The 21,207-nt window shown below is 36.1% G+C and overlaps 1 protein-coding gene across 5 annotated transcripts in view; it reads left to right on the top strand.

Annotated features, from left to right (window-relative positions):
• LOC112024410 (probable LRR receptor-like serine/threonine-protein kinase At1g56130) overlaps window positions 1-21,207 on the top strand; it is a 75,143-nt gene that overhangs the window by 14,702 nt on the left and 39,234 nt on the right. For 4 of the 5 annotated variants that reach the window (XM_065768362.1, XM_065768361.1, XM_065768360.1 and 1 more), the window contains 9 exons: window positions 136-197; window positions 1,401-1,783; window positions 1,944-2,139; window positions 2,230-2,391; window positions 2,755-2,873; window positions 3,932-4,142; window positions 15,301-15,532; window positions 15,812-15,962; window positions 16,058-16,628. In XM_065768362.1, coding sequence (XP_065624434.1) covers window positions 136-197; window positions 1,401-1,783; window positions 1,944-2,139; window positions 2,230-2,391; window positions 2,755-2,873; window positions 3,932-4,142; window positions 15,301-15,532; window positions 15,812-15,962; window positions 16,058-16,429 — 1,888 coding nt within the window. In that variant the 3' untranslated portion in view covers window positions 16,430-16,628. Of the gene's footprint in view, window positions 1-135; window positions 198-1,400; window positions 1,784-1,943; window positions 2,140-2,229; window positions 2,392-2,754; window positions 2,874-3,931; window positions 4,143-15,300; window positions 15,533-15,811; window positions 15,963-16,057; window positions 16,629-21,207 lie in introns of those variants that run through there. The other variant, XM_065768363.1, reaches the window with a different exon arrangement.

Genomic DNA, 21,207 nt, shown 5'->3' with positions numbered 1-21,207 from the left:
TCTCACCCTCTTTTAACAAAGTCCAAAAGTAGGCATGAGAAAGAAAGTGATTACCATTTCAGATCTTTAGTTGAATGAATTCTTTCACGAAATTTGTTAATTTAAATAAGCAGTAGTCATTCCCTGTGTTTGCAGTGTTATGCCAGGACTGAATTGCCTCCAGAGAAATTTCCCATGCAATAGGAATTCTCCACTTTGTAAGTTATTTCTTTCTTATACTTTGTTATGGGATATTGCAAGGCACAACCTATCATGATTGATGGGCCCCGGTATTTTCCCATAGGATGGTGGGATCATATATAGATTCAAATCAAACTGTATCAAATTAATCTACAACCATAAAAAATTAGATATCTTCCAATTTTCTTGAGTATTGTGTAGACAAAAATATTTGAACAATAAATGGTATTTCATGTATAAGCTAAAAAATTATGTTCATTTTTTTGAAAAAGGAAAGAATAATCTAATTCATCTTTCCCCTTTTAAGAGCTTCCTTTGATCTGTTGAATGGACGAATTTTTACAAAACCTGGCATTATTATAGCAGAAAGTGGGTCAGACCCTGTTAATATTGATAGGGTAGTTTGCCATAGATTATCCCTTTAGTTATTTATGATTTAATTTAATATCAAGTTAAGGAAAATTGCTCTGCAATGAGAAACTTGAAGTAAGAAGGCAGGCTAGCTTATGTTAATTCTATAGATGTCAAAAAAGGAACAAGAAAGTCATACTGAAATTTGGTTTTGTGGCAGCTCTGAGCTGTACTCATTACAACTCCTTTTGAGATTAAATAATCTAAAACTCAGATGGTTATTGACAAAAGAGTATGCATGAACTTTGCTACAACTTGGAAAGCCAGAAATTTTACAAACTTGAGCCTTCATCTTTTATAGAGCCAACTTTAGGATGGACAGAAGCAATACCCTCTTATTTTATACATGCTTGTGTGTATTAGAAGAGAGAGAGAGAGAGTTGTTGCTTTCTGCAACTATTAATTTTACCCTGATAACCTGAATGGTTAATGTATGGTGCCTACTTTATTAATTTCAATTATACTTGGAAATGAAAGGTAAAATATACTGCATTGGCATGTAATTTATATAATGACACTCTTCCAAGCCAGAGTTAACCTGAATATATTTATTCTGGACAGAAATTTGTATTAGCTTCTTTTGGGAAAACATCAGTAAGTGAAATTGGTCTTATATAATCACACTGTTCCAAGCCAAGATCAACCTGAATATATTTATTCTGAACAGAAATTTGTATTAGCTTCTTTTGGGAAAACATCAGTAAGTGAAATTGGTTGAGTTTAAATAATCTAAAAGCTTCAGTGTGCATCTTTTATTTTTGAAGTTTTAATTTTCTATCATGACGAGTGCAATCATAATGATTCTACAGATGCAAACTTTTCAATCAAGTGTGGTGGCCCAGAGATGCCTGCTGAGGGTATAGTGTACGACGCTGAAAACTCATCATCCTTTGGTGCAGCATGGTATTATGTAACTAATACAGAAAAATGGGCAGTCAGCAATGTGGGGTTGTTTGCAGAGAGAACTGATCAAAGTTATGTTCAACACACAGAATCACAAGTCATTGCAACTAACATCCCAGAACTTTACCAAACTTCAAGGATGTCCCCAGAATCACTTAGATATTATGGCCTAGGTCTTGATAATGGTCTTTATAATGTCAGCTTGTTTTTTGCGGAAACTGGTTTTGATTATCGAAGCTCTCAAACTTGGAAGAGTCAAGGGAGGCGTGTATTCGATATCTACATTCAGGTGACTATAGATTGCTTTAGAGAAAAATATATTCCATTCTTGAATAAAGATCATTACCTCCTCGTGTAGAGTTTCTATAATACAAATTCTTTTTAATTTCAAAATGGAATTTAATTCATTCAATAAGAAATATAAAATTATCATATAATTTGTTTTCTAGGGTAGTCTAGAATTGAAGGACTTTGACATATCAAAGGAGGCAGGTGGCGTTGAGAGAGCACTCCCGAAGATTTTTAGGGCTAATGTGTCAGAGAATTATCTTGAAATTCATCTATTTTGGGCTGGTAAGGGCACTTGTTGCGTACCTATACAAGGTTATTATGGGCCACTAATTTCAGCCATTCATGTTGTTTCAGGTAATGTATATGATATGATTTATGAATTGATTTGTGATGTTTTTGATATGATTATTTTCAGCTTATTACTAATAATAAATACTACCTCAGATTTTGTATCTAATGTTACTGGGATTCCACTAAGCAATCGAGGAAAGAAAAGCAGGTTGGGTTTGATTGTAGGAATTGCAGTCCCTGTTGGAGTCGTGAGCTTGATTTTCATATTTGCAGTTTTCTACATGAAGAGAAAACCACAGCACAATAATGAGGACGGTAAGAACATAACAGCAGTAGTGGAGGTACTGGTGAAATACAGCCTAAGAAATAAACACTAATGGACTCTGTACCATTCACTTTTGTTTAAAATTCAAGTTACTCTCTGATATTTGAAAAGGCTAAATCCTAGAGTAGTTGTTAGAAAAGTATCAGTACTATTATTGCTTGGATAATGATATGGATCCTTTTCATGAAAGGGAATGAGGGTCTAGCTGGAATTTTCTACATAATTAATATCATTAAATTGAAATCCTATGTTACCACCTCAAAAGAAAAATCAAATTCTTCAAAATATATAACTCCGACAATAATGAAGAGTTTAAATCAGTTAACTAGATCGTCTCTTGCTTGAACCTGCAGAGCTTCTTGGAATAGTCCTCCGACCAAGCACTTTCAGTTATGCTGAGCTGAGAAGTGCGACTGAAGACTTCAATCCTTCAAAAAAGTTAGGGGAGGGAGGATTTGGACCTGTTTTCAAGGTAAAGTACATTATTGTATGTAATGTTGGATAGACACTTGACATTACGTTTGATGACAAAACTAAGTCAGCAAAATCTTCCCCTAAATGATACTAAGGGTCCGTTTGGATTGAACTTATTGTTGCTGAAACTGAAAACTGAAAACTGAAAACTGAAAACACTTTAGCAAAATAATTTTTAAATGTGTAAATAGTACCGTGGGACCCATTTTTAATGAAAAAGTTGATAAAAAATGAAATTTGTGGGTCCGTGAACAGTGCACAAATGCACTGTTTATGGACAGAAGTCAACAAATGCGGCTACTGTTCATGTGAACCGTATCCGCACAGTAGCGCACAGTTCCGCTTTGCTCCCTCTCACGCCTGAAAAAAAAAAAAAAAAAAAAAAAAAAAAAAAAAAAATCCCCCCCCCCCCCCCCCCCCCCCCCCCCCCCCCCGGTCAAAAGAAAAATCAAATTCTTCAAAATGTATAACTCTGACAATAATGAAGAGTTTAAATCAGTTAACTAGATCCTCTCTTGCTTGAACCTGCAGAGCTTCTTGGAATAGTCCTCCGACCAAGCACTTTCAGTTATGCTGAGCTGAGAAGTGCGACTGAAGACTTCAACCCTTCAAAAAAGTTAGGGGAGGGAGGATTTGGACCTGTTTTTAAGGTAAAGTACATTATTGTATGTAATGTTGGATAGACACTTGACATTACGTTTGATGACAAAACTAAGTCAGCAAAATCTTCACCTAAATGATACTAAACGCAACTAAAATATTCTTTTAAGAAAGTAATTTCTTTTAAAAAAATATATATTTATGTTTACAAAGGCTTAAAAAAAAGTGGGAGCTTTGTGTACTGAAAATGACCTTTTTCTTAAGAATTGTATGTAATTGGCTATCTTTAACATTTTAGCTACAGTCAGTAATAAAGTTTTGTCATGCTATTTATCGGAGTTGCTTAAAAGAATAAATGAGTAGTGCAATGTTCAAGGAACATACCAACATTCCCATTTTTGAACCAAAAAAAAACCCTGAATTTCACTTTTCGTGTCACTGATTTTTACTTCACAGGGCACACTATCTGATGGGAGGATTGTAGCTGTGAAGCAATTATCAGTGGCATCTCACCAAGGGAAGAGACAATTTGTAACTGAAATTTCTACCATATCTGCTGTGCAACATTGCAACCTTGTAAAACTATACGGATGCTGCATTGAGGGAGAAAGGCGCCTTCTTGTTTATGAATATCTTGAAAACGGAAGCCTTGATCAGGCACTATTTGGTAGGAACATACTTTATACTCATTTCACACCTTCCATGCCACACATAAAATCATCATTCATTCAATTATTAGAAATATTTAATTATTGTTAGAATTATGAAGTTTAATTATTAAATCCACCATCTCCTAATAGCTTAAACTTTTGGGAGAATTAATAATTTAATGGTATCAACTTAGGAGGTCCTAAGTTTGATCATTGTTTTCTCCACTCTACCTCTCATTCAAAATCCCCCGTATTGGACATTTAGTGACGAAAACTTTCATCATTGAAAATACATTTTGTTGTAGACATTTAAGCTCACATATGAGGGAGAGTGTTAAAATTATGTGGCTAAATGATTAAATTTACCATTTTCTAATAGGTAATTTAACATTGTATTAGAGCAATAGTGACTAGACTAGTCTTTTTGGGATATAGAGCAGACGGGGCTAGCACTTTTTTTTCCAGGTGGTTACAAATAATATTAAAGCCAACTTGGTAACCTCTTGTTGAGCTCAGAGACATTGCCCCCACAAAGTGGGCTTGGACGAGAACATTATGGATTTACGTGGAGGATCTTGTGATGCCCTAGGTTGATATTGAATAGTGATGAAGCTGAAAATCGTCAGTAAGCTACACGATACTCGCGTGCTCGATACAAAGCCTGCAAAACAATAGCAAAGAAAACCCTAGGAGAGTATCGGTGTGGTATCGGCCAAAGACCCTTCGAAGGTTAGGTTAGAGAACTTTTCACAACACTAGAGTGCCAGAGTTGGGGAGAATTATGCGTACCTTGTTTTTTGAGGGTCTTTGGGGTTTTTATAGTAGTATAGAATCGACCTCCGTTTCTTGCGTAGGAAGGAGTTTCCTTATAGGGAATATCATCATTAATGAGCATATATTTTGGAATCGTCCTTACGTTAGAATTCCATTATGTTGAGACTCTATAAGCTAGGGTTAACTGTGAGACGTAAGTTGTTTCCATTTAGGATTCCTTGGAAACTACTTAAACCAGGTGGATGCCACGTGGCCTTCTCGACCTCTCCACCTTGTGACTGTGCACTCTGGATCTGTCCACCATAGCCCCACCGATCTAGAGCCGTCAGGTTTTATTAAAATGGATCCATCATCCTTATTGTTACCCACTTCAGTTGCCCCCTCACTCTATAGGTACGTGATCTCTGAGTGGATGGTCCTATGGAGTGACGGTTCAATATGTTCCCTAAGAAGCATACCTAGCCTGACAGGCTGGCTTAGGGTCATTAATGTCGTAAGGACACGCGACATCTACTTAGTGGTCAATCACTTGGAACGAAGTGTCCCTTCGTCTTTCGTGCTGTTCCCTTTATATAAACTTGCCTCCTCCTCACTCATTTTCCACTTTCCTCAGAAATTTTATGATCAGAGCGCTACCGTCACTCTTGCCAAACATACTGTACACCTGGTGCATCCGTCTTCTATACCTTTTTGCTGCTCATCTCTAACTGGTAAGTACCCCTCTCCGTCCGTTCAAATTTCTTATTATTTTTTAGACTTCATACTGTCATCATCTATTTTAGATTCGTTAGTGTCTTAGGGTTTATCGTCACGTGTAGTTGACAGATGTTTAGTGCGTTGAGTAATCAATCATTTGCTCGCGAAAGGGAGAGCTATGATGGAGTGTTCCCGTTAGGTCAAAAAGACCTTGACATTTCAAGTGAAGAGAGGAGTTTGTCCACCACTTCTCCTTCCTTAAGAGATGAGGGTTTGGAGATGGATAGGTCAAAGGGTGTTTCTAGTGATGGCCTAGACAGTGCTGAGCCCTCAATCAAATCCATCATTGGTCCTAATGGACTCAGGGAATTCATCATGCTACCTTTGTGGACGGTTAATGATTTTAACTCCTCAATCAAAGAATCTCATTCTAAATCACTTAGGTCTAAGTACCAAATACCCGACAACATACCTTTCCATCTACCCTACAAGTCAGAGAAATGCTATTATAGGGGTGTTGAAGGTGTCGGGGTTTATGAGCAGATACTGAAGGCAGGGCTCAAACTCCCCCTAAGCTCGTCGCCTCCTCCAATACCTAGGATTGGTCGTCACCAAGATTTCCCCTAACGCCTAGAGGGCCTTTCTCAGTGTAGAGGTCTTATACGGGGCTATGTCCAATGGAGCCAGGATGTTGACAGTGGAGGAATTCTTCCACTGTTACTGTCCAGATGAGATTGCCCAGTCAAAGGGCATGTGTAGCTTTGTGCCTAGAAGCCCGTTGTTGAGGCTTGTGTGTGAGACCCTTGACTCCAACAAAAACTGGAAGAGTCGGTATTTTTTCATGGAAGGTGATGAATGGATGTGTCGTCTTGGTGACACTAAACATATGCTCGTTGACACAACATGGGGCATAATGCCTCCGTCTGGTATGCATCCGTCTATATTCAGTTTAGTTTCTTGATTAACATGTCACTAACCGTGTTCTTTTACAGTTCGAGCCCGTCCATAAGTCTTACTTGAGCAGTGGAGTTTTTTGGTGAAATTTTTTAGCAAATCCAAGCTAGAAGAGAGGACGTGGGCCAAGTTGGTCACCTTAGATACTTTTCACTAGTATTGTGACGGTCCAAAGCCAACTACAGCCGCCCGTTGCTATGACGCTCAAGTTCATCAACGTAAGTCCATCGTCCACGCTTTGGTTTCATTGTTTTTGATTTTAATATTATTAATATCCTAACATCCGTCCTCTTTATGTAGAAATGGATGTTGCCAGGAGGAGAGTGTAAGTTAAGCAGCAAGCTGCCTTGCAGAAACAACAGGGCGGCCAGTCCTCTAAAGGGATGGGTTCAGCCCACCCGTCCACCAAAAGGAGTAGCCAGAGAAGTCTGACCATTAACCTAAAAAGCCCAAGACCGTCAATGAACTCGTCGTGGGGTTAAAGGCTGAAACCATGAATACGGTCACTCCTCTTAGCCTGGGAAAAGAGGGTTTGATGAAGGGCCCTTCCGTCATAGAAAAGCTACTCGTCCTCCTCCCTGAGGACTCAAAGTATGCATTGGCTTGACTTTCAACAACATTTCCTCCGTCACCATAAAGGTCATTGATAGAGGCATCATCAGTAAAAAGTTCATTCGTACTCTCGGAGATGATGGGCTGAATTGAGGTTTGATTCTAGGCATTGATGGTGACATTAGAAACGTTGTTGAATCCTTCAGCGAAGGAGCTCCCAAGCTCTGCTAGAAGGGTGTCAAAGTCACGGTACTCAAGTATCGCCTCTTCCTTCGCTTGCTAGAGTTAGTCTTTGTCATCATGGATTTCCTTCTCTTTGTCTGCCAAGATAAGCTTCAACTGCTCTGTCTGCTTCTCTAGATCATCCCTAACTTCCTCTGACAATTTAAGCTTCTTCTCTTGGACCGTCTTCCAGGCCATCAGCTTGTTCAGCTTATCCTCCGTCGAACTTGCCTTCGTCCTTATACAGGTCATTTTCTCATTGGCCTTTGAAGGTTAAGTTAGTGATAGAAGAATCTCCAATAACTCAAGTGTGCCACAGTTGGGGAGAATTATGCTTATCTTGTTTTCTGAGGGTCTCTGGGTTTTTACTGTAGTGTAGAATCGACTTTCGTTTCTTACGTATGAAGGCGTTTCCTTATAGGGAAGATCATCATTAATGAGCATATATTCTGGAATCCTACTTACGTTAGAATTCCATTCATGTTGAGACTGTATAAGCTAGGGTTAACCGTGAGACGCAAGGTGTTTCCATTTAGGATTCCTTGGAAACTACTTAAACCAGGTGGATGCCACGTGGCCTTCTGGACCCATCCACCTTATGTCCGTGCACTCTGGATCCGTCCACCATAGCCCCACTGATCTAGAGTCATCAAGTTTTATTAAAATGGATTCGTCATCCATATTGTTACCCACTTCAAATAGCAAAGTGTGTTGAGTCCCATATAAGGTGTATACTGGGTTAAGGGTTTTATGAAATCTATCATGAGTCTCAATTGTGACTACACTAGCCCTTTTGGGGCATAATACAGATGTGAGTAGTGCTTTTCTTTTAGTGGTTGCAAAAAATTTGGGAGAGTGTGATTGAATATAGATTAAGTCACGAAACAACAATATCAGAGAATCAATTTGGTTTTATGCCTACTATTTTCTTACATAAACATCTAAAGGAAAGATATAAAGAAGTCAGTAAAGATCCCCATATAGGTTTTATTGACCTAGAGAAATCATATGGTAGGTTATTTAAAGAGCTTATGTGGTGATTCTTAAGGGAAAAACAAAGTTACTTTTATGTATATTAAGTTGACTAAGGATATATATGACAAAGTTGTACCTAGAAAGAGAACAAAGAAAGACATCACAAGTAAGTTTCCTATCCTTATAGGTTTGCAACAAGGATAAATATTAAATCCATAGCTCTCTGTGTTGGTTATAGGAGTTCACCAAATCAATTCAATGTGAAATCCTTTGATTTATGCTTTTGCAAATGATATAGTTTTAGTGGATGAACTAAATGTGGAATCAATGTCAAATTTGAAATTTAAAGAGATGTTTTAGAATGAAAGTTCAATTAGTGTGTAAAACACCAATGAACGTTTAGACCCCTTAATTTAAAATAACCAACACAAGCTTATAATCAAATAATATATGTGCGGAATATGAATATAAGCTAAACCCAAATTGGTAAAACACTCTAAGCCATAATTAATCACAAACATAGCAGCAATTAAATAGTAAAGAGTAAGGGAAGAGAGATGCAAACATAAAGATAACATGGCGATATGTTATCGAAGAGGAAACCGAAGTACTCGGCGAAAAACCTCACCGCCGCCCTCCAAGTGGTCAATAATCCACTAGAGAATAAAGTTGGGATACATGAATAGCAAAAGACCCTCTAAGCCTAATCTACTCAGTGCACCTAAGCCCTCCAAGCTTCTTACTCTAACAGGGTTACGTTGAACCTTGTCTTCTCTAGCTTACTGAATCCCGCAATCGCCCATTGTATCAACCAAATGAATTGGTCTCTTTTGAACTGCTTCCCAAGCACTAAAATACCTTTTCACTGATATGGATATGGTAAGATATGGATTTGGCTAAATGTATCTCTCAAGGATATGTAAATGGAGAGGGTGAGAGTAGAGGAATTTGGAGAATTAAAGGATGAAGATTGTGGATGCGTCAATCTTGTTTTTCTCTAGGGTTTCTCTCTCAAAATTCTCTCTGAAAGCTCTCTACGTTTTGTGGGTATAAGGGTATTTATAGTGGTGTGTATGAGGAATGCGAAAAGTCAGGTTTCTAACAAACAGGGCATTCTGGCGACTTAAGCTTGCGACTAGAATGAGTTGTGAGTTTGAGTCACGAGCTAATTGTCTGGTTAGACTTGAAGTTTTGTCCTGTAGTGCTCTAGCTGGGGTGACCCTTCAGCTCTCCTTGCATGCTTCACACGTGTGCCATTCTGGCGACTTGCCAATTGTGAGATCTAGTCGCGAGACTCCCTTGATTTGCACACTCTTGGGATTTCTTCACACTCTTTCACACATTACCCTTACATAATTCCCACCTAAATACAGGGTTTCTAATTGCTAAATTACAAGTAAATTTGGCACGGAATAAAGCCAACAAATGATTGAATAAATTCAACCTTACAATCTCTCCATTTGGCTATTCCTTGACAAAACCCTAAAACAAACTCTAGACTTAATATGTGAGTTGGGAATAGTTGCCAAAACTCACTCATACCTAACTCTAGAATCTGTGAAGCGCTTGAACCAGATGAATAAGTATTTCCTGAAAAAAACAACACAAGATGATCATTGTAAGCAGAAATCTTGAAATGCGTACGGAGCAAGCACAATGCGATCAAGAAATAAAGATTAAAGCAATAAAGCATGGCGTGACCAAACATGAACAATCACTATAAATAGCGATCACAATGATCATTCACACAAGAAATGAACATCTAGACATGCAAGCTAATAAGCTCAATGCAAAGTATCATTTGCATGTCCAACACTCAACCGATACAAAAACACAAGGTAATTGCATCAAGGATATAAAATCCAACAAGGGCACAAGAGTGATGTACTAAAAAAAATGCATAACATTAACTAAAAGTACTAAGTTACATAAGCATGGGTACATAAATAAAGCATAGTTTAAACAGCTAAACATAATCATGAACTATGAGCAAAGGAAAAACATAGTTAATATAACACAAAGCTCTTTCTCTCTTTCTCCCCATATCATATCACTCCCCTATCATGAATCATAGGAAGCATAGTTTAAACAGCTAAACATAATCATGAACTATGAGTAAAGGAAAAACATAGTTAATATAACATAAAGCTCTTTCTCTCTTTCTCCTCATATCATATCACTCCCCCTATCATGAATCATAGGATCTGTGATGAACTTGGAACATATATACCTGTAACCTGAAACACTTGTACAAAACACACTAGACCCTCAAGGTAAAGCAAGTAATAAAATGACAAGTATAATGTAACAGGTAAATTGCGATCAAGCAAACATGATGTAAAATATATAAGCAACTTGACCATACACCAAAATAGTCATATATAAATGACTACAATGATCACATAGCAAAGCAAAACATCATCTGAACATGCATTCAATGAAGAACAATAGCATAAGGATGTATGCATGTCCAACACATAAACATGATGCAATGAGAACAACAAAACATAAATACTATGCATAACTCTAAGCACCATAAAAAAAACAAAAAAATACAAAAAAACAAAAAAACAAAAACAAAAACAAACAAACAAACAAACAAAACAAAGTTTTCTTATTAACACAATGTCTTTTCCCCCTTGGTATATGCATCTCCCCTATGGAATATCTCTCCCCTTACAAATGTGCACAAGAGTCATATAGAAATGACAAAACTCTTCAGTATACTCTCCCCCTTTTTTGTCACAAATAGCCAAAGGGTCAAGAAGAAATGAGGGCAAGTTGCAAGATGAGTCACAAAAATTTTCGCGAGTCACGAAAAACTCTGACGTTTTTTAATACAAAACATGTTTAAAACAATGAAAAACAAAGTAAGCACAAAACATGAACACAAAGAGTGATAAAAATCACTTCCAAATGCATATAAAATGATCAAAATTTTTTTAGTTTGATCAAACATGTAGTTGAGCCCACATACAACACATTTAATCAAGTACAATCGAAAAAATGAATAAGACATTCATTGAACATAAGACCTGTGTGTTGTGTATGAATATCAAATGTGGAATAGTCCTTAGTCTAGAGTGAAACTTCAATGATCAATTCAATCAAGTTATACACAACTAGTACTAAGTCAAGTGGTCTATCTTAATTATAGAAATGAACATATATGACCTCTCACAAGAAAATGATTACATATCTCTGAAGCTTTTCATTTGGCTTTTTTACAATTCACAACATTTGATCATTTTTTATCTTTACATCTCTTTTTAAGATTGATGCCTGAAATTTTTGATATTTCAATTTGATGAACAAGCCTTTGGCTTTTGGGCACCGTACATTTTCAATACAAGTCACTTTCCTTTTTTCCTAGTCAAATTATAGCATGTGCGATAACTTTTTCAGCTTATTATCTCTTTTCGAGATTTGACATTGGTTGAGCTCTTAAGCAAAATAAATGAGTGGGAAGAGATATAGACACAAGTCTATGCATGTATCAAAACCAACAAGGCTATTGACTAATCATTCATGACAAGGTTGAAGATCGATTTATAACAATCACACATAGATGTCAAGATTTTTCCCACAAAGATCTAACAAGCTAAGTTTATAAATGCACTAAACCATTTGTACGAAGGTATTACGCCAAACACACATGTGATATGTGCTCAAACATATACGATTAAACTTTCTGAATTTTTCACTTTTTATATGGGTTTGGATTTTTTACTCACACAAAACAAAAACATAAAAGTAAGATCAAAACAAAAACAATGCATATGAATAAATGCAAGATGCACAAAATGCTTGAAGATATGACATTCAATGCATGAAGGATCCTACAAAGATCGAAAGAATTAGATCAAGGACCAAAAGGGCAAAAGGTCAACCATAGGAACCCTTCATCATCCAAATGGAACAATTGTTTGGAATGAGTGTCTTATAAGAAGTGAGACGAGGGTTGGAAGAATGAGAACCAGAGATACACATAGACAAGGAATTAAGAGCATTAAACACTTTCTTTAACAGCATGCTATTTTCACTCAAATTCGATTTATTCTTTTTAGCACAACTTCCAAGAAGCTCAAGTTTCTATTTTCTTTTGATTATTTAAGAGCATGAAATTTAGAGCAATGAGATCTTAGATGACCAAAAGCACCACAATGGTGACAAACAATGTGTTTAGGTCTACTAGGCTTTTTGGGGAGGGATCTAGTAACATGGTTTTGTTCTTTTTTCAACTTATGACATTGAGGTCTTATATGACCAATTACACCACAATAGTGACAAGTTGGAACAAACTTAGATCCATCCAAAACTTTAGGTTGAGACCTAAATGAAGGTTTTGACTTAATAGTCTTTCTCTCCACCTTTTGATTTCTTTTATGTGGAGGAATGTACACTGATTTGTCCTTTGAGGTAGAACAGACAATAGGCATAAAAGCAAGTACCACAACATGATTGCAACAAATATTTTCATCATTTTTAGCAATAGGTTTAGCAATCAAACACTTGGCATGCATCTTAAGAGATTCATTTTCACATTTTAGCTCATCAACAAGTTTGTTAGACAAAACAAGTTTAGCATCCAAGTCCACATTCAAACTCCTTTAGTTTTTCAAGAGAATTTTCAGCAAGTTTCTTATACTTTTTAACCAATTTATTGGATTCATTGAGCTTAGCAACCAAATCTTCCTTTTCACCGATGAACTTACTTAAATTCTTCTGAAACTTCTTAGCCTTTTTCTTCAAGAGTTTGATGTTTGGAATATCAACAACACTCATAGATTCAAGCAACATGTCATCACAATTATGAGGATTTAACACTCATAAAGGCATTATCACAAACACATAGCATGTTACGCTCACAATCATCCATAGAAGCATACAAAGCACTATCCATGGCAATAAATACAAGAGGTCAAGGATCACACTTAGGTAATGAAACCAAACAAGTGTACCCGCTCTGATATCAATTGAAAGTTCAATTAGTGTGTAAAACACCAATGAACGTTTAGACCTCCCAATTTAAAATAATCAACACAAGCTTATAATCAAACAATATATGTGCGGAATATGAATATAAGCTAAACCCAAATTGGTAAAACACTCTAAGCCATAATTAATCACAAACATAGTAGCAATTAAATGGTAAAGAGTAAGGGAAGAGAGATGTAAATACAAAGATAACACGGCGATGTGTTATCGAAGAGGAAACCGAAGTACTCAGTGAAAAACCTCACCGCCGCCCTCCAAGCAGTCAATAATCCACTAGAGAATAAAGTTAGGATACATGAATAGTAGAATACCCTCCAAGCTTAATCTACCCAGTGCACCTAAGCCCTCCAAGCTTCTTGCTCTAACAGGATTACGCTGATCATTGTCTTCTCTAGCTTACCGAATCCTGCAATAGCCCATTGCATCAACCAAATGAATTGGTCCCTTTTGAACTGCTTTCCAAGCACCAAAATACCTCCTCACTAATATGGATATGGTGAGATAAGGATTTGGCTAAATGTACCTCTCAAGGATATGCCAATGGAGAGGGTAAGAGTAAAGAAATTTGGAGAATCAAAGGATGAAGATTTTGGATGAGTCAATCTTGTTTTTCTCGAGGGTTTCTCTCTTAAAATTTTCTTTGGAAGCGCTCTACATTTCGTAGGAATAAGAGTATTTATAGTGGTGTGTATGGGGAATGCAAAAAGTCAGGTTTCTAACAAATAGGGTATTTTGGCGACTCAAGCTCACGACTGGAACGATTCGCAAGTTTGAGTCGCGAGCTAATTGCCTGGCCAGATTGGAAGTTTTGTCCTGTAGTGCTCTAGCTGGCGTGACCCTTCAGCTCCCCCTTACATGCTTCACACGTGTGCCATTCTGGTAACTTGCTAGTCGCGAGACTCCCTTGAATTGCACACTCTTGAGATTTCTTCACATTCTCTCACACACTGCCTTTACATAATTCCCACCTAAATACAGGGTATCTAATTGCTAAATTACAAGAAAATTTGGCACAGAATAAAGCCAACAAATGATTGAATAAATTCAACCTTACATAGAATATAAAGGTTTTCTACTAAGAAAATTTGAAGTAAAGTACAACCTATCGAAAAAAATTGAAGTACATAGAATGTTTGTTTGGTAACAATATAAATAAAGTTCATAAGTTCTAAGACTTGAGGGTTAAGAGATACCAAAGAGTTAGTGCCTTTGATATCTTAGATCCACCATTCATAAGGGTGGAGAGTTTGAAGATGATATGAATCATAGGATATATGAAAGCAAGGTGAAGGAAGTGGAGAAGCACATTAGAAAAATTGTGTGATCGTAGAGTACTTATTAAGTTAAAGGAAAAATTATATAAGACTATTATAATACAAACTATGATTTGTGGTACTAAATGTTAGGATATTAAGAAATAACATGTTCATAAAATTATTGTATTTTAAATGAGAATATTAAGATGAGTAACTAGAAATACAAAGAAATATGGTATTTAAAATGAATAAATTTTCTTTAAAATAGAGGAAAAGATGAGAGGGAGTCACTTGAGATGGTTTAGTTATGTGCAAAGGAGTGTGATTAATATTCTCATTAATATTGCTTGAAGTAGCAAAAAAAAAAAAAAAAAACATGTCAATTAAGGAAGTAACAAAGAGTATGATTTTAGATAAGATAAAATGACAGAAGTGCCTAATCTTGATTAATCTGTGGAGGATCTATAACCAACCCCCAAGTTTTGGGACTAAGGCAATGTTGTTATGTCATTAAGCATTGTCAATTACGTTTTGGACCAATGCCAAATAATTTGACGTGGCCCAAATCTCATATGACAATATGTTTTTTTACCCAAAGACATAACCTGATTTTTCCAAACTCTAATGTTCTCTTAATATATCCATATGGGAAGCTTTGTATCATTGCACTCAAATAACTCCTGAATAAGGATTTGGCATTTGATTGATGACTCTTAATCTAATTAGATGGGAGCTACTACTAATGCAGGAAAAAGTAAGTTGCGTCTTGATTGGCCTACTCGCTTCAGTGTTTGCTTGGGAACTGCAAGAGGACTTGCTTATCTCCATGAAGAGTCAAGGCCAAGGATTGTACATCGAGATGTGAAGGCTAGCAATATTTTGATTGACGGAAAGCTATGCCCGAAAATATCAGATTTTGGATTGGCAAAGCTTTATGATGACACTAAAACCCACATCAGCACCCGAGTTGCAGGGACCATGTAAACTCCTTATCCACTTGCTCAAAGCCATTGCCTTTAATGCCTATTTTATATTGTACCAAGATGCATAATATAGTGTAAGATGTAGATCCTTATATAAGTATCTAAAAGTTAATCAATAATCACTAGATTCATAACTATTACAAACTTAAGGATGCTATTGGAGGTTTTTTTTTTTTTTTTTTCATTACTGATAATCAATTTACCTATGGAAGTTGAACATGATCAGACACATTGACAGTTTTAAATAAACTTGTACATTAATTTTAAATCTTGTAGAGGCTATTTGGCACCGGAATATGCGATGCGTGGGCACCTGACGGATAAGGCTGATGTTTTTGGTTTTGGTGTTGTTGCTTTGGAGATCCTAAGTGGGAGACCAAACTCAGACAACAGCTTGGACACTGAAAAAATTTATCTCCTTGAATGGGTATGGGAAAGGAAGTTTTTCTTTCTTTTTCCATTTCTTAATTTATTGCATTGAAAAGAAATTTCTTATTTGCTCTCCTTGTCATGAATCACCAGGCATGGACTCTACATGAAAATAATCAGAGTTTAAGGCTGGTAGATCCCAAATTATCAGAATTTGATGAAAATGAAGCTGCTCGAGTGATGGCAGTGTCTTTGATGTGCACACAAGCATCACCAAACATGCGGCCACCAATGTCCCGTGTTGTGGCCATGCTTGCAGGAGATATTGAGGTAGGCATTGTTACATCAAAGCCGAGTTATTTAACTGATTGGAATTTCAAAGATATAACAAGAAGCTTTTTGAGTGAAGAAGATAGAAAGCATCATGAGGGTAGCACTGATCTTAGCCAACTCGGTGATCCATTGCCTTCTTCTATAAATGTTACTGAAACCATGATTGGTGGCATAATTGGAGATGGAAGGTGAAAAAATCTGTCTTTGTTGCAGTCACTTAGTAACACTGCCTTTGCTATCTAAGGCACTTCAAATTCAAAACTCTTTATGCTTGACTGGCTTTCACCTTTTGCAAATGATAATATGTGATGTCATGTGTGTAAATACTAAGATATTTGTCTTGTCTTGAATCATGATTTCAATCAACAATGAATATTTTCTTCTTTGGGAAGTTATAGGCATATAGCTGCATAATACCGATGTGAAATCATATGCTTGACCACAATTTTTTACTATCACAACTTTATTTTGACATTTCCAGTCTTCTTCTCTATTATCGTATAGATGAAATGGCATACGGGGTATGAATGCTGTAGAAATATGAGAAATTGTAGGATTGGTGAGCTATGCACATAGGAAACACAAATCAGCCTTGTTTGAATAAAGTGGATTAGACCCTCCAACCAACATAAAATGAAGGACTACATCATTCTTACATTTCTCAGTTCTCACTCAATAGGATTGTGAGATATATAGGCCAATAAATAGGTGATTTCTACCTGATGTAACTGCTCATTTGGTAGGACTTATTTGAAGTTAAAAAAAAAAAAAATTAAATCACTAAATGATACGAAGAAATCAGCTTTGGCCATTTGGTACCAATTTGAAACATGCCTTTTGGATGAAAAGGTGAGTTTTTAGAATGGGCAGTGCAATACTTGATAGTGTGGATATTAGACTATGGATTGACACTGTTTTTTGTTTGGTGATGTGTGTGGGTACCATCCCAACTTGTGCTTCTTTCATGTGTTAGGTCATTAATAGTGCATGGATTGTAAATAAAGTGAACAGAATTATCACCAATCATCCAAATTTTTATCATGTAATAGGTCACTTACGTATATTCGATTTTAACCTTAAATTTAAGTTGTGAGGGTACTAAGAGCATTAGCATTGTGTGGCTTTAGCATTTGGCTTACCAAACACAAAAAATCATCTACATCACATATTTCAAATTCTAAAACATTTGGCATTCATCTACAATACCATTCTAATAATAGAACAATATGGCAGAATGGCAGATGTTAAAATTGTTTTACTCATCTTCTTCTTCTTCTTCTTCTTCTCCTCCTCCTTCTTCTTCTTCTTCTTCTTCTTCTCTCTCTCTCTCTCTCCATGGTTGGGGTGGGTTGATTTTGGTGGTTATGTTTATGATGGCCGGTGGTGGTTGGGTTGATTTTGAGTTGGGGTTGAGATGGTCAGTGTTGGTTGGTTGATTTTGCTTGTTGGTGGTGTTTGGTTGGTTTTAATTGGTGGGGTGGGTTTGTAATAGTGGTGGGTGTGGGCTGTGGGTGGTGGTGGCAATGGTGTTATATGTGTTTTGTATTTTGTATTGTCTTATATTGTTGGAGTTTTTAATTTTTTATACGTTATTTTAATATATGTATATATTATTTTAATATATTGAACTAAAGAATAGAAGATGTGACGTATGGTGTATTGTGAAATGGTGTGCTAAAATAATAAATTAGCTTTTTGGTATAATCACATATTTTTAGCATTGTTGATTTGTTAATGTTCTAAGGTAAGCTTTGATGAAATCATCTTTTAGATAAAGAATACAAAATCAATAATTTGATTATGCGTGGGGAGGGTATTAGGCATCTATTAAAATGTGGTACTTAATTTTAAGATTTTAACCGTCTGTAGAAAAGTTATTATTATTATTTTTGGTTTTAATCTCATCTGGAAATATTAAAATGCTAACAAGTAGAGGCATTAGTAGTGGTAGTAATAGTGGGCCTCTTTCTCTTGGACCTTTGATTTTTGGATCCTCTTTAGAAGAATACGACATAGCCCAAGTCACTCCAATTCACTGAAGAAGAAAGCCCTAGAGATTTAAAATGGTTGTTTGGTTTAAAATTGAATTGAATTGAATGAAAGCTTGGGTTTTTATTAGTTGAAGTTTATTAGGAGGCACTTATGGCTATAGAAACCACATTTCAAACTACCCTTCCCAAGAGTTGAGCTTAAGCAAGTATGCTATCAATATCACAACATGTTGTTACTAACATTACTCTAAACTGAAATTGGAAAAATTGAAGCCTGAAGCTTGAGGAAAGGAGTGCCATTTAAAATTTTTTCCCCCTTAAGTGGCAAAGCAATGTCTTTTTCTTGCATAAGGGACCTATTTTGTTTGAGTTCGTATAGGGACATGATAAAATCTTACAATATTTTCACAACAATATGAGATGTCAATCCACAGTATATTAGAATAAAATAAATATTATTACAGAATCCACTATAAAAATGTGCTAGGAGTGAATAAGAAATTTATGGCTAAAGTTCCCTATTAAAGATGGTTTAAATTGGTGGAATCTGTGAGTCCCACATAGGAAGTTTACCGTGTAGTAATTATTTTTTATAAAACAAAGTGTCTATTCATATGGCACAATACCAAAGGAGAGTCCCTCGTGCATAAATGATGGTTTTTTAAAATACGTATAGAAACCATATTAGTTGCTAAGTCAAAGAGAGAAAGAAACACAATTTTGTTCACTAGACACGAAGATTGGAGTGTTTCTTTTGAGTGAGAAGGGCAAAGTTTGCTCTAAGGAGGGTGGGAAAAGAGAGTAGAATGGTCTCGCAAAGACTCGAACACCACTTCGTTATATATATACACGCACACTAAGGAATAACACGTACAAACAAAAGATCTTGTTTTTTGATTAAACTCAACATCTTGGAAGGAAGGGAGTCAATTTCATACTGAATGTCATTTTAGTTTGGCAAGAGGAATAAGTTGTTTTCATATCAATTGATACTAATGTACCATTTTGGGGTTACCTTTATTTATATACTTACATATATAAGATATGTGTGGATGTATTTTTGTATGTACATATGTTTTATTTATTTACATGTTTATAAACATATAATTTTAAATCCACATATTTTATAAGCCCAAATATTAGCTTAGATAAAATAATCTATTGTATTAGTTTAAAAAACATGTTTAATAATTTTTATTTTTTTTAACTTTTTAATTATTGTTTATTATAATGGTTGAAACACCTAAAAAATCTTTGATATAGCCAGATATTCTATTCAGTACATTTTAGCAAAGTACTGATAGCAATTTAATGGTTGGTATGGATAGACTTCTGTGACCCAAAATATATGGCTATTGAGCTTAACCTCTGCTTGGGCTCACAATCTATTTGTTTCATGGGCTTTGGTGTTTCCTACTGTGGGTGGTCCTATGCTTGGTAGACCCAAATACAATTCTATTTCCTCAAGCCTTTCTCTCTCCCTCACAGGATCGCTCCTTTGCTCTTTGAGTATTTGCTCTCCTCTTAGTATTCTTCCCAGAATTGCCAACCCCTGATTCCTTATCCTCTTCTCATATTTATAGGCCAAGATAAGTGGAGGTGTTATGATTATTTCACTCTATTAGTTCGAATGAAGGTCCAATTCTATTGTCTTTAAGTGGGTGTTTAGGTGGGTAAGGTGGTAGTGACATTGGAACTGATTCCCACTCCATGAGGGATGCTCGGCAGCGGTGTTCCCTAGGGCAATATCGGGTAGTCGAGATATAAGGCTCTTGAGCAATCAAGTTCCCGTTTGAGATGTGATTAGCTGGGCAAGCCTTAGATTATGAACTTTGACGTGTAGAGTAGAACTGCATGCCGAATGGGCTTTGGGTCGATTATAAAGGCATGGGGCCTGGGCTCGAGGCCCTCAGCAGGCTTAGGGACTAGCTTCGAACAAAGGGATTGGGGCCATGGGCTGCATTTTAAGGTTCATGTTCAAGGCCCAAATGGGCCTGGGGATCCTGTGTCGTACAACTTCCTTGCTTGGAAATCCTCAAGGGAATATATTAGGTGTGGGTATGTGTTTGGAGTTGCCAAAACCTTTTTTAATATACCTCTTTATTAAACAATTAAATGTACCTGTTTTGCTAATGCTTTTCCTCCTTGAAGATTCATAACTTTGGTTTTACAACATTGAAACACAATATTTTATAAAATTTATATCTTGTCTCTTCATCTTGTAGAGAATGAATATTAAGAAAATGATAATTACAAACAAACTGATTGCTCTCATAACTGTATGTAAATTTATAAATATAAAAATCTATACTAATGATTAATTAATAACTAATTTCTTGCTAAAATTATATTGATTGAGTTAATTAGATATAATGATTTTCTTTTGTGATCTAAATAAAATAGATTTACCAACCCTGTATTGCCAAAACTTACGTGCCTTTATTTAAGCATATATAATATTTATATGTTTATATGCACATATGTATAAGCATACTTTCATAAAGACATGAGATTAGATTGTGTAAGTTTGTAAATAAGTTTATAAGATTTTTTTTTTTTCGGGAGATAAAGAGTATCCTTTTATTTTTTTTTCCCTTTCCAACGAAAAAATGTCGCTTTCTTTAATTGGTTACAAATTTTAGTTTTGAACGAAAATGTAGAGCTTTTCATAAAAGAATCTCTCTAATTTGGATCAAGATCCTCTTGAGTTCCTATGGAGTCCCATTTTAATTTTTCCCAATTCATGGCAAAACAATGTCATTTTCTTAAATTAGTTATAAATTTTACTAGGGATGGCAATTTAGATCCGACCCGTGGATACCCGACCCGGCCCGATCCTAATGGGTTGGATTTTACCCGGCTCGATAAAGAATAGGGTCGGGTATGGGTAAAAAAAAAAAAACCCCGAAGCAGGTGCGGGTCGGGTCGGGGTTTTATAAAAAAAACTCGAAACCCGATCTGAAACCCAACCCGGATAAG

Source organism: Quercus suber, unplaced genomic scaffold, assembly GCF_002906115.3.
Source record: "Quercus suber isolate HL8 unplaced genomic scaffold, Cork oak 2.0 scaffold_925, whole genome shotgun sequence".
Lineage (NCBI taxonomy): Eukaryota > Viridiplantae > Streptophyta > Magnoliopsida > Fagales > Fagaceae > Quercus > Quercus suber.
Note: the sequence above shows the minus strand (reverse complement) of the source record. Positions and strands in the feature narration are given on the sequence as shown.